Genomic DNA, 13,948 nt, shown 5'->3' with positions numbered 1-13,948 from the left:
CGAAGGTGAGGGTATTCAAGACTGGGGGTCTTATTTTTAAGGTGAGATGCGAAAGATTTAAAAATGACATCGTTTTTTTTTATAAAGCAGAGTGGTTCGTGTATGGAATGAACCTTCAGACGACATGGTGGATGTGGGTATAGTTACAATGTTTAAAAGTCATTTGGTTAAGTACATGGATAGGAAATGTTTGGAGGGATATGGGTCAAACACAGGCAGACGGGACTAGTTTGGTTTGGGATTGTGTTTGGCATGGACTGGTTGGACCAAAGGGTCTGTTTCCATGCTGTATGAATCTAAGACTCTATCTAGTCATGCACATGTTTCACTTTATGCAGAAATTATTTGAATAAGAAGGGTAATCTGAAATTTGTGTGGTGCCTGCCTTGAGGAATCCAGTTAAAGCTGTTCATCCCAATCTTCACTGCTGGATTGGATTGCTCAGGTTCTGCAGTCTGGTTATCTCTGATTCTTCATGTTTATGCATAATTCGGTTTTTACTAATAGCTGTTTGTAATTTCATTTTGGAATAAGGAGCACATCTGCTCTTAAACATAAATTGCCCACTTTTAACCAATGTGCAATTCAAAATTTACTTGTGCAAACCAATTTCCTTTAAAAAGTTCTAAATTACTTTCTGGCTGTGAACAGTCATCACTTATTTATTTCCCTTTGTTCTTTTGTGGGATATGGGTATGGTTGATTAAAGCCAATTCTGCTGTACTGAAACAAAGTGTCTTAGACAATATGTGCAAGAGTAGGCCATTCTGCCCTTCGAGCCAGCACCGCCAATCATTATGATCATGGCTGATCATCTTCAATCAGTATCCTGTTCCTGCCTTATCCCCATAACCCTTGATTCCACTATCCTTAAGAGCTCTATCCAACTCTTTCTTGAAAGTATCCAGAGACTTGGCCTCCACAGCCTTCTGGGGCAGAGCATTCCATACACCCACCATTCTCTGGGTGAAGAAGTTTCTCCTCAACTCTGTTCTAAGTGGCCTATCCCTTATTTTTAAACTGTGTCCTCTGGTTTGTCTTCTAGGCTATTTAAGAGCCAAATATTTTGTTATGGGCCATTTCACCTTGATGTATTATGCTTATTGCCTGCTCAGAGAATTCTAGGAAATCTGTCAGCCATGCTGACTCTGCTTGATCAGATTATGTATTTCTAAATAATTTGGTTTTACACCATTTTTAATAGAGCTTCTAACATTTTCTGGTAACAGACATTAAACTAATTGGACTCTCGTTACCTCTGTTTTGTCATCTTCACTTTATAAATAAAGTTGTTATTTTGGCAGCTTTCCAGAATCTAAGGATCCAGGGAAGATAACCACCAGTGCATCATCCATTGATTATATAGCTACTTGTTTTAATAGCCTAGTATGCATCCCATCTGATCCAGGGGACTTATTGATCTTTAGTCTTATTATTTTTCTTAGAACTTTTTCTCTCATGAAAGTTATTGTATTTGTTTTATCTCCTTTTGCCACTTTGTAATTTTAGATCATGTGAAATAGGGACAGGAGTGGGCTGTTTGACACTTCAAGCCCACACCGCCACTCAATAGGATCATGGCTTATTTGACACTCCTCACATCCATTTTCTTGCCTTTTTCTATGTAACCCTTGATTTCCCCTACTGATGAAGAATCTATCATAGCCTTAAATAAACACAAGCACTCTGCCACCACAACTCTCTGTGGCAAGAAGTTTCAAAGACAAGAAGAAATTCCTCCTCCTCTCAATCTTTAATTGGCATCCATTTTAGTCTTAGACTATGCCCTCTGCTCTTTGTTTCCCCTCATGGAAGAGTCTTCCTCTCAGAATTTATCCTGTCAAGCCCCTTAAGAATCTCATATGTTTCAATAAAATCACCTCTCATCTTTCTAAGCTCGAGTGAGTAGAATCCTAAACTGTTCAATCTCTGCCATTTTGAAGTGCTATTAGTGTTTTCTATTATGAACACTCTAGTAAAGTATTTATTCAACTCCTCATTATTGCCCTAGCCTCGTTGTCTAAGGAGCGTATGTTCACTTTGGCTCCTTTTTCTTACATATTTAAAGAAGCTCTTGCTGTCCATGTTGACGTTACTTGCAAGTTTATCCTTAAAGTTTATCGTCTCCCTTTTTTTGTTATTGTTTTGGTTGTCTTTTGACTTTTAAAATGTCCCCAATCCTCTGTCTTTACACTAATCTTTGCATATTGTTTTTTTTTCAGTTTGATGCTATGCTTAACTTCCCTGTTTAACCACCATTAAGTTATCCCCTTCCTAGAATACTTCCTCGTCACTGGGATCTACTTTTGTTCTGAGCCTTAAACTATTTTCTTAAATGTTTACCATTGTTCGTCAACCATTTTTGCTATTCACCACCTTTCCCTGTCCACACAGCTAGCTTTGGCATCAATCCTTTGTCATTTCCCTTATTTAAGTTGAATATAGTTGTTTCTGACCAATGTTCCTCCCTCTCAAACTGAATGCTAAATTCTACTATATTATGGTCACTGTTTCCTGGGAAATCTTTTACTCTGCAATTATTTATTAAACCTGCTTCATAATATATCATCAGATCCAAAATAGCCTGATCCCTGGTCAGATTCACAACTAATTATTCTCATAACTATATCTAATACACTCTGATTTATTCCTTCTGGCTACTGCTGCCAATCTGACTGTCCCAATCCTAATGAATTTTAAAATCACCCATGGTTAATATTCTGTCTTTTTGTGCACTGTCATTATTTCTGATTTTTTTTTTGTCCCATTATATAGCAACTATTAGGGAGCCTATAAGACTACTGTACCAGTGTGGTTTTTCCCTTTTTGTTTCTTGCCCTCAACCGTATGGATTCTATCGCAAACCACAAATGCAAATGCGAGGTCTTGCACTTGGGAAAAAAGAATGCAGGCATGGACTATTTTCTAAACGGTGAGAAAATTCATAAAGCCAAAGTACAAAGGGATCTGGGAGTGCTAGTCCAGGATTCTCTAAAGGTTGACTTCCAGGCTGAGTCTATGATTGAAAAGCAACTGTAATGTCATTTATCTCAAGAGGCTTGGAGTATAAAAGCAGCAATGTGCTTCTGAGACTTTATTCTAAATAGGGCCTAACTAGAGCTTTATATTTTGGTCCAATGTTGGGCCCCACATCTCAGGAAGGACATACTGGCACTGGAGCATGTCCAGTGGAGATTCACATGGACGATCACTGGAATGGTAGGCCTAACATAAGATAAACAGCTGGCATTGTATTCATTAGGTTTAGAAGGTTGAGGGGAGATCTAATTGAAACTTACAAGATAATGCACCTCTTAGAAAGGGTGGACGCTGGGAATTTGTTTCCGTTAGGCAGGGAGACTAGGACCCATGGGCACAGCCTTAGAATTAGAGGGGGTCAATTTAGAATGGAAATGAGGAGACATTTCTTCAGTCAGAGAGTGGTGGGCCTGTGGAATTCATTGCCACGGAGTGCAGTGGAGGCTGGGATGTGAAAGGCAGAGATTGATAAATTCTTAATCTCGCAGGGAATTAAGGGCTATGGGAGAGTATGGATAAGTGGAGTTGAAATGCCCATCAGCCATGATTAAATGGCAGAGTGGACTTGATGGGCCGAATGGCCTTCCACTCCTATGTCTTATGGTCTTATCTTCCAATCTGAAGCCACCTCTTACTATTGTGCTGTTTCCATTCAATACCAACAATGCTACCTGATCATTCTTTCCTTTCTGTCTGTGTTTTTGAGAAGGCGCATACTGCTAAATATTTAGTTCCTCACTTTAATCACTTTGTAACCATGTCTGTGTAAAGGGTATAAAATCTTGCCTATTTACCTGTATTTGTGACCTTAATTCATTTATTTTATTCTAAATACTATGTTCTTTTAAGTAGAGAGCTTTTTCTTTTTACGATTTTTCTTCCTTAGATCCTATTTACTGATGTTCCTCTATATTCTCTGTTTCATCGTGTATTACTCTGGGTATCACTCTGGGTATCATTATCGAAATAGCCACTGTGTAATGCGGTCATAGCCTACAATTCCCCTATTGCAAGCTCTCTGTCGTTGTCAATAGTTCAGAGCCCTAGTTATTCATTTTGCCAGGACGCTGGCCCCAAAATATTTTAAATGAAACCTATCCCACCCAAACGGTTTCGTTCTCCTGTTGCCAGTGAACTGAAGCCCATTCCACATATGCCAATCTTTGAGACACTCGTTTAAATGCTTGGTTTTATTTAACCTATGCTGGTTTGTCAATGGCTGAGATAGTAATCCAAAGATTGTTACCTTGGAGGTTCAGCTTTTCAATTTAGTTCCTAACTGTTGAAAATTGATCAGCAAAATCTTCTTTTCACATCCTGTTTTTGGTGTGTCTCAACCAGAAAGATCAGCTGGTCAACTGATTGTGTTGATAGGAATTTGTTCTGTACAAAATCAGTAGGTTTTTCAGCTTGCTTCACAGCCAACTTTAACAGTTGAATTGCTGCTGTTTCTGTTTGAGGTAAGTTACATTGGGTTACAAGAGTGCAAAACTTGAATCTGATTGGCTCAGCTAAGTGCTGATACCTCTTAAATATGTTTTAGTCAAATGTAAGGCTTTATTCTGAATGCACAAAATGAAACAGCGCCAACTGCAATGACTTGTATGTGAAATACCCTGGTGCCCTGTCTTTCAGACCCCAAGCATTGCATATTTTCTTTACCTAAGTTTGTTCTTCTATCACTGGAAAAATGTTAGTAACCTCATTTATGTTTGATCCTTCAAGTCATTTTGTTTTTGGCTGGGTGTTCCACATCTCTTCATAAAATCAAATTTACATCATATGACAATTTGTGCAAATTCACCTCTTGCTTATTATTGTACTGAGGTTGCTGTTGACCAGTCATCATATGGGGAACACTTTTGCAATTTGTCTGTCCAGGTAATACCTTGCTTAGTGTGCAATGCTTGCAGGTTCGGATTAGTTGGAAATCAACAACTAACTTTGAAATGGGGCGATTGCATTGTATCATGCGAGTTCCACTGTTTACATGGAGAAAAAGTTTCACTTGATTCTCTAAAGTTGTGTCTCCTATGTTGTCTTTTCCCTCATTAGTAATGTCTGTAATATTTATTATTTAAAATTATGACTGCTCAAACATTTTGCACTGATTTTTTTTAAAGTTATTTTCATGTCTCTAATGTGTGTGTGTTTTGTTACAGAGTGTTAAGGATTTTTATTTGGAATGGAAAGAAATGAAAGTGAAAGAAAAAGAAGCAGAAACGCAAGCCCAGTTTGAAGCTGTGCAGAGTAAGAAACATCTTTGTTGTGTAAATATTGTACATTTGTCAGTGAAGTGAGGCTAGTTAATACGTAACAAGCAGCTATCATAAAATACTTCACTTTTCTTCCTAACATAACTGTATTTTACAATAGACTATAGGCTAAGTGATGACATTGTTCTATTAATCATTGTCACCAAGAATGACTAGCAAAATAATTCAGTAGGCTCACTGCAGTGTCTGGAAGACAGGAACCTTGTGGTATAAAACTATATATAATAGTAAGCTCTGCTTTAGACTTGTATAAAATTGCCCCTCAATTTACATGATACACATGAATAGTACAAACAAGGCTGAGAATTTTTAAGTACCTATCCTATACATTTACAATGTTTGGTTACATTGAAGCAACTTAAGAAATGAAAATTGTGGAAAACTCCATAGCTTTTGTTTTAAAGGGTCCAGTGTTACATTTTCAAAAGTCACATAGAGTCATAGAGACGTACAGCATGGAAACAGACCCTTCGGTCCAACCCGTCCATGCTGACCAGATATGCCAACCCAATTGAGTCCCACCTGCCAGCACCCGGCCCATATCCCTCCAAAGCCTTCCTATTCATATACATATCCAAATGCCTCTTAAATGTTGCAATTGTACCAGCCTCCACCACGTCCTCTGGCAGCTCATTCCATACATGTACCACCCTCTGCGTGAAAACATTGCCCCTTAGATCTCTTTTTATATCTTTCCCCTCTCACCCTAAACCTATGCCCTCTAGTTCTGGACTCCCCGACCCCAGAGAAAGGACTTTGTCTATCCATGCCTCTCATAATTTTGTAAACCTCTATAAGGTCACCCCTCAGCCTCTGATGCTCAAGGGACAACAGCCCCAGCCTGTTCAGCCTCTCCCTGTAGCTCAAACCCTCCAACCCTGGCAACATCCTTGTAAATCTTTTCTGAACCCTTTCAAGTTTCACAGCATCTTTCCGATAGGAAGGAGACCAGAATTGCATGCAATATTCCAACAGTGGCCTAACCAATGTCCTGTACAGCCGCAACATGTCCTCCCAACTCCTGTACTCAATACTCTGACCAATAAAGGAAAGCATACCAAACGCCACCTTCACTATCCTATCTACCTGCGACTCCACTTTCAAGGAGCTATGAACCTGCACTCCAATGTCTCTTTGTTCAGCAACACTCCCTAGGACCTTACCATTAAGTGTATAAGTCCTGCTAAGATTTGCTTTCCCAAAATACAGCACCTCGCATTTATCTGAATTAAACTCCATCTGCCACTTCTCAGCCTATTGGCCCATCTGGTCCAGATCCTGTTGTAATCTGAGGTAACCCTCTTCGCTATCCATTACACCTCCAATTTTGGTGTCATCTGCAAACTTACTAACTGTACCTCTTATACTCGCATCCAAATCATTTATGTAAATGACAAAAAGTAGAGGTTCCAGCACCGATCCTAGTGGCGCTCCACTGGTCACAGGCCTCCAGTCTGAAAAACAACCCTCCACCACCACCCTCTGTCTTCGACCTTTGAGCCAGTTCTGTATCCAAATGGCTAGTTCTCCCTGTATTCCATGAGATCTAACCTTGCTAATCATTCTCCCATGCGGAACCTTGTCTAACGCCTTACTTGAAGTCCATATAGATCACATCTACTGCTCTGCCCTCATCATGAAAACCATACCCTTAAAGGTTGAGCATGTTGGGATCTGAATACTGTTGACCAGTGAACATGAGAAAACGCAAAGATAGTTAGAGAGTATGTTGTGAAGAACACATGATGTACTGCAGAGAGATTAGATTAGATTAGATTAGATTAGATTACTTACAGTGTGGAAACAGGCCCTTCGGCCCAACAAGTCCACACCGACCCGCCGAAGCACAACCCACCCATACCCCTACATTTACATTTACCCCTTACCTAACACTACGGGTAATTTAGCATGGCCAATTCACCTGACCTGCACATCTTTGGATTGTGGGAGGAAACCAGGGCACCTGGAGGAAACCCACGCAGACACGGGGAGAACGTGCAAACTCCACACAGTCAGTCGCCTGAGGCGGGAATTGAACCCGGGTCTCTGGCGCTGTGAGGCAGCAGTGCTAACCACTGTGCCACCGTGCCGCCCAAAATATATAGATAGGCTAAATGAATAGGTAACATTTTGCAGACCGAATGTAATATGGGTAACTGTGAAGTTATCCACGTTTAGAACAAAGGTGAAAGAAGAAATAAAGCATATTATTTAAAAGTAGAATGATTGCAAAATGCTGCAATACAGAGAAACTTGGTGACCAGGTGCATGAATCACACACAACTATGATGCAGGTACATAATGATTAGGAAGGCAGTTGTAAAGGGCATTTATGCAATGACATTTGAAGTACTGTGTATAGTTTTGCCTCCTTGTTTAAGAAAAATACATAACTGCATTTGAAGTTCAGAGATGGTTCACTGAATTGATTCCTGGGATGAAAGTTTTATCTTGTGAAGAAAGTTTGAGCAAATTGGGCCTGTATCCTTTGGAGTTTAGAAAAATGAGAGGTGATCTTATTGAAACATAATATATTGAGAGGTTTTAACAGAATTAAAAGGTACAGTTTAGCAATAACTAATTTCCTATATAAGACCAAGCTGAAGAGATTTTATTATTCTGTGGGTTGAGAGTGTTTACAATTCTCTTCCACAGACAATGGTACAGGCAGATTCCTTGAATGTTTTTAAAGCAGAGTTATATTGACTCCCCTGTTAGTCAATCTAAGCATACAGGGGATAGGCAGGGAAGTGAAACTAAGGTTACAATCAGTTCAGCTGTGACCTTACCAAATGGCGCAGTAGGCTCAGGAGCTCCATTGGTTTCTTGTTCGTAAGTAACATGTTAGAATGTTTGTCTGAATCTGTAAAATACTACCTGGGTATTTCTATTTTCTGGTTTAACCTCGATGTTAAAAGTCAATTTATTTCAAGCAATGTCATGTTGTGAATGGCATTGTAATAAGAAAAACAGTCAGCAACCACTTATCAGAAATAGATGTACAGACCAACGTGCTTTGTTTTTGAAATAACTTCAGTGTACATCAGTTCCTGTGCTGAATTAATATCAGTTAATATATTGTACACCATTGGAATTAATAGGATCAGTGTTCTGAATGTATTCCATCCGAGAAGGAGAATTTCAGGAACTGTTTGGGTTCCCAGCACAATAAGCTAAGTGCTTCTGTTTTAAGAATAAGAAAATATGATTACTTGAAAGCTGATAGTCCCAAACAGCCATACTGCTGTAAAAAAATTAAATTTCAGTATAACCACAATGTCCAAAACTGAACAAAAGGATGTTGCTGTGTTTCTCCTAGCTGTTGCCTGTATTCTTAATATGGGAAATCATAGTTTAGAAGCACAGTTAATGATAACATTAACATCTTTTTGAGAGGGTAAATGCAAATCATGCAGATTGGCATGGAGCTGTTTTATTCTAGCTGTTTTTCATGACCTAATTGCTAATCTGCCTGCATGTCTATCTGCTTTTCAACGGAGATTGTGCAGTGTCCTCTGGGGACAGAAGTAGTATGGTAGTGGGAAATTCGATGCAATTTGCAAATTGAGAGAATGCAACATGGGGTCTCATTAAAGCAATGTGTTGCAGCAGAAGACAAGAGGTGTGAATAGATAATCTGCAGAAGCTAAATATTACCCTACTGGGTGTATCTTTGCACAGGCATAGTGAGCTATGATGTTATAGCTGCACCTTTCTGAGAATTTTTTGGCAGTTCTCCATTTCTTTGTTGTGACCAAATTTAAAGACAAGAAAAGCCTTTCTTTCCTTTTCAGCAGTGCACAGCTTGCTCGATATCATTATAGCATTTAAAATAATTGATGTCTTTTATTTCTAATTTACATTTATGAATTACGGAAGGTAACCTAATTACTTAATAGTATTCTTTCACTGCCATTTAGGTATATTGTGCAGGTGTTAGTAGATTGTCAGTTTAAAAAATGTAAGAAGATTTTTTATTGATCTTTTTAAGCTGAAAAGTAATTTTATACCTTGCAGAAGAAAAAAGGCCAAAAGTAAAGAAGCCAAAATCTGAGTTTCCAGTATACACAGCCCCTTCCTCTGGAAGTATCACCTATGTAGCATTGCACGAAGAAGCTTCAACAATTGAGGAGATTGAGGATCAGGTAGCTGACTGGCTAGAAGACAGGTCAAGAGGGTCAAGAAAGGTAAGTCACAAAACAAATATGAATGTAATACTTCAAATACTTTTATTATATATAAATAAATAGGGAAGCGTGGTGCATATAGTAGATAAATATCTTGTTTTCAAAGTCTGTTGTGAGAAAATTAGTACAATTTACTCTTAACAGCAACTAAAGTGCCGGAGCCCAATAAGCTTGCGGCAATGTTGTGATTTTTCACCCATAATTTATCATGACTTCGTTTAATTTTTATATGATCTGATCTGTCAGACTCAAGATTTTGTACCTTATATGCATATTGCTTCAATATAAACATGTGTGTGTTATTTAATGTTAAACTAAAATAAAAAATGAATTGGACAAATGAAATGGCAAGTAATAGTGTGGATACAGAGTTTTGTTCTTTTTATTTGAGAAACTGCAAACATAGTTGTTCAATATGTAGTCTTTTAAGAGTGATTTCACATACCATGTTTATTTTATACTACTTGACTAAGCTAAAGATTATATCTTTTTATTTTTCTGTAACTTGATTGTAGACCGAAAGAGATAAAAACAGCAAGATACCTGGCACTAATTTTAGGAACTGTTTACACAGCTGTTGTGCAAAATGAAGAGGGTCTAGCCTCCGATGAGTTAGAGCCATGGGAGCTGTGTGTGAACGGAGATTTGGCTGACAGGTAGCTAATTGGTCTGTGGACTAGTGACCAGTTATTGATAAAGGTCTCTTGCCTATCAACAACTCTGTAATTACCTCCCAGGTAGCTGAACAGCTTGGGAGTGTGAATGTTTGAGGGAGAAGCCAATGGACTCCTAGAAAGGAAAGAACTGTGTTCTGCTTGCCAATAAGAAGTATTCCTGGCCTGAAGATGGACAGTTTGTTTCCCCACATCAGTTGATGTGTCTTGTAATTAATAAGTCGGAGACCCTTGTAAGTGTGAAGAATTCACCCTAAAATTCTTACAGAAAAATTACAGGGATCTGGCAAAGGAAGCTTGAGCATCAATGTTGACAGGAACTACTGAATTGTCTTCCCAGTCTTTCTCTCTGTCCATAATATCTTTTTCTTTCTGTCTCAATATATGTTTGTAGTAGGGGAGTTTTATAAGTGGGTTTTAGAGTTTTTACTAGTAGAGTTATAGGCTAGTTGTTCATAATTATTTGTTGTTAGAGATGATTTGTTTGTGGTAAATAGTTCTTGTTAAGTACAGAAATCTGGTCCGTCCGTCCGTTCTGTCAACCTGGGTCCAACAGACAGGTAAATTGGGTAATTCTGATTAAAAATCTTTATCTTTGATGACTCCATGAATAGAGAAGCTTGATATCCAGCATGTTGCTCTAATGAGGCATAACACTAAAGATAATGTACAAATATGGTTAATATCAAATTAAGCCCAAAATTTGAACCCTGATCATTTGTCGTTGAACAGCTGACAAAGCATGAATGTGCTTGTCTAGGATTTAGACTTCAAAGTTTAAAGTTGAGAAGCGAAAGGAAAATTTTGATTCTACCTCTACCTCAAAATTAATTCTGAAATAGTAGTGTCACCTCGTGGTATTGTTGGACATTTTGACTTAGTTGATCATGTCATTATATTTTTTAGACCAATTTGAGTTGTTCTGTGTCCCTTTGATCTACAGAATATTTCATTGCAAGTTCAATTACTGATGTATGGATACAGGTTAATCATTTCATTTATTTTAATTAAACTTTGATATTGTGGATTTAGATAAATATTTCAGATTTTTAAATATTTTAATCAATGTGTTCAAACATGCTATGACACTTACTCAAGAGGGGCATCAACAGCATGAATAGCCACGGTCTTTTCCCCAGGGTGGGGAGTCCAAAACTAGAAGCTAAAGGTTTAAAGTGAGAGGGGAAAGATTTAAAAGGGACCTAAGGGGCAACTTTTTCAGAGGGTGGTGCATGTATGGAATAAGCTGCCAGAGGACATGGTGGAGAAAGTGAGGACTGCAGATGCTGGAGTACCAGAGTTGAAAAATGTGGTGCTGGAAAAACACAGCAGGCCAGGCAGCATCCGAGGAGCAGGAGAATCGACCTGAAGAAGGGCTTATGCTTGAAACGTCGATTCTCCTGCTCCTCAGATGTTGCCTCGCCTGCTGTGTTTTTCCAGCACCACATTTTTCAACAGAGGACATGGTGGAGGCTTGTACAATTACAGCATTTAAAAGGCATCTGGATGGGTATATGAATAGGAAGGGTTTAGAGGGATATGGGCCAAATGCTGGCAAATGGGACTATATTAATTTAGGATATCTAGTCAGCATGGAGGAATTGGACTGACGGTCTGTTTCTGTACTGTACATCTCTATGACTGTAGACTTCCTTGGTGAGTAGGACTGGAATCTGGACCTTGTGGCCTGGAGGCAGGGGCATTAGCACTGTGTGCTGCAAGATCCCTTAAACTTGGTGGGTTGGAACATTTTTTTTTAATGCAAATCTTCAAAGATTACTTATTTATTTGATCTCTGTTTACTTCCTTGAAACTCATTTAAATTTATAAATATGTTACTAGCAGCAGTTTTCATTTGCTAGTGAGATTTGATGAATACAACACTGCTCACTGATGCTCAAATTGATTGATTTATTGTCACGTGTACCGCAGTAAAAGTGAAAAGCTTTGTTTATGAGCAGTACAGGCAGATCATAGTAAGTAAGGATGTACAGATCAGAGATTGTAAAAAGACTTGGACAGAGGCATACGGATTGTATTACACATGGCATGTGTTAGTCAAGATCAATGTTAGTAAGATCAGCATTATTTGAGGTGAGAGAGTCCATTCATCAGTCTAATAACAGCTGGAAAGAAGCTGTTCCTGAACGTGCTGATGTATGTGTTCAGGCTTCTGTAACTTCTGCCTGATGGAAGAGGTTGCAGGAGATCATGACTGGGGTATTATGGGCCTTTGATGATGTTGGCATCATTTCCGTGACAGTGAGCCATGTAAATGGAGTCCATCGATGGAAGGTTGGCTTCTGTGATGATCTGGGTTTTGCACATAACCTTCTGCAGTTTTTTACAGTCCTGGGCAGAGCACTTGCCATACCAGGCCATTATGAAGCCAGACAGTATGCTTTCGATGGTGCCTCTGTAGACGTTGGTGAGGATCCTTATGGACATTCCAAATTTCCTGAGCTGCCCGAGGAGGGAGAGGTGTTGCTGTGCCACGTCGCATCTACGTGGGAAGTCCAGGACAGGTTGTCAGACATCGTCACTCCGAGGTTTTTGGCACACTCCACCTTCTCAACTTCAGTTGGGTTGGTGTGGGGATGGAGGGCATGTTCCCCTTCTTTCTTTCTGAAATCAACGATCAGTTCTTTAGTTTTGCCGACATTGAGAGAGATATTATTCTCATTGCACCACATCACCAAGCCTTCTACCTTCCTTCTATATTTTGACTTGTCTTGTTAGATATCTGTCCTGTGACGGTATTGGTGTCAATGAACTTGTAGATGACATTAGTTAAGAATTTGGCAACACAGTAGAATTATGTTCAGGGAGTACAGTAGTTGGCCGAGGCTGTATCCTTGGCGCCCCAATGTTGAGGGTTATAGTGGAACAAATACAGTTATCTATCTTCACTGATTTCGGTCTGGAGGTCAGGAAGCAGAGGAACCAGTTGAAGAGGGCAGAGCCGAGACCAAGGTCACTGAGTTTCGAGATCAGTCTGCAGGAGATGATGGCGCTTAAAGCAGAGCTGTAGTCAATGAGTTAGGAGTCTGACGTAGGTGTCCTTGTTGACAAGATATTCCATAGATGAGTTTAGGGCTAGAGATATGGCATCCGCTGTGGACCTGTTCGGTAGACAAATTGGAGGGGATCGAGACAGGCTGGGACACTGGCATTGATGTGGGCCATGACTAGCCTCTTGAGGCACTTCAGAATTATTGAGATCTGAGTCGCTGGTTGGTAGTCATTAAGGCACATTGCATGTACTTTCTTAGGTACAGGGACGATGGTGGACTTCTTGAAGTAGGTAGGGACTTTGGCTTATTGGAGGGAAAGGTTGAAGATGTTGGTTGGAGACACCGTCCAGGTCCATCGTTTGTCTCCCACGAAGACTGATCTGACATCTGCAGTTGTGACCGAGGGAACAGGAGCCTCTGGACTGTCGGGGAAGGTGTCACCGCAATGCTGGCATCCTGCTCAAACCGGGCATAGAAAGCATTGAGGGTTTGTTTTGGCAATTTTAGATTAGATTAGATTCCCTGCAGTATGGAAACAGGCCCTTCGGCCCAAAAAATCAACACCAACCCTCCGAAGAGTAACCCACCCAGCCCCCTGACTAATGCACCTAACACTGTGGGCAATTTAGCATGGCCAATTCACCTACCCTGCACATTTTTGGACTGTGGGAGGAAACCAGAGCACCTGAAGGAAACCCACACAGACACTGGGAGAATGTACAAACTTCACACAGACAGTCGCCGGAAGCTGGAATCGA

General features: G+C 39.7%; 1 protein-coding gene across 2 annotated transcripts in view; it reads left to right on the top strand.

Moving 5' to 3' along the window:
* dnajc1 (DnaJ (Hsp40) homolog, subfamily C, member 1) overlaps positions 1-13,948 on the top strand; it is a 253,728-nt gene that overhangs the window by 141,154 nt on the left and 98,626 nt on the right. For both annotated transcript variants that reach the window (XM_043690433.2, XM_087987390.1), the window contains exons 7-8: positions 5,202-5,289; positions 9,333-9,502. In XM_043690433.2, coding sequence (XP_043546368.2) covers positions 5,202-5,289; positions 9,333-9,502 — 258 coding nt within the window. The remainder of the gene's footprint in view (positions 1-5,201; positions 5,290-9,332; positions 9,503-13,948) is intronic.

This window comes from Chiloscyllium plagiosum, unplaced genomic scaffold (genome assembly GCF_037043375.1).
Source record: "Chiloscyllium plagiosum isolate Xiang-an unplaced genomic scaffold, Cpla_swu_hap1 HiC_scaffold_5, whole genome shotgun sequence".
NCBI classification, from domain to species: Eukaryota; Metazoa; Chordata; class Chondrichthyes; order Orectolobiformes; family Hemiscylliidae; genus Chiloscyllium; species Chiloscyllium plagiosum.
Note: the sequence above shows the minus strand (reverse complement) of the source record. Positions and strands in the feature narration are given on the sequence as shown.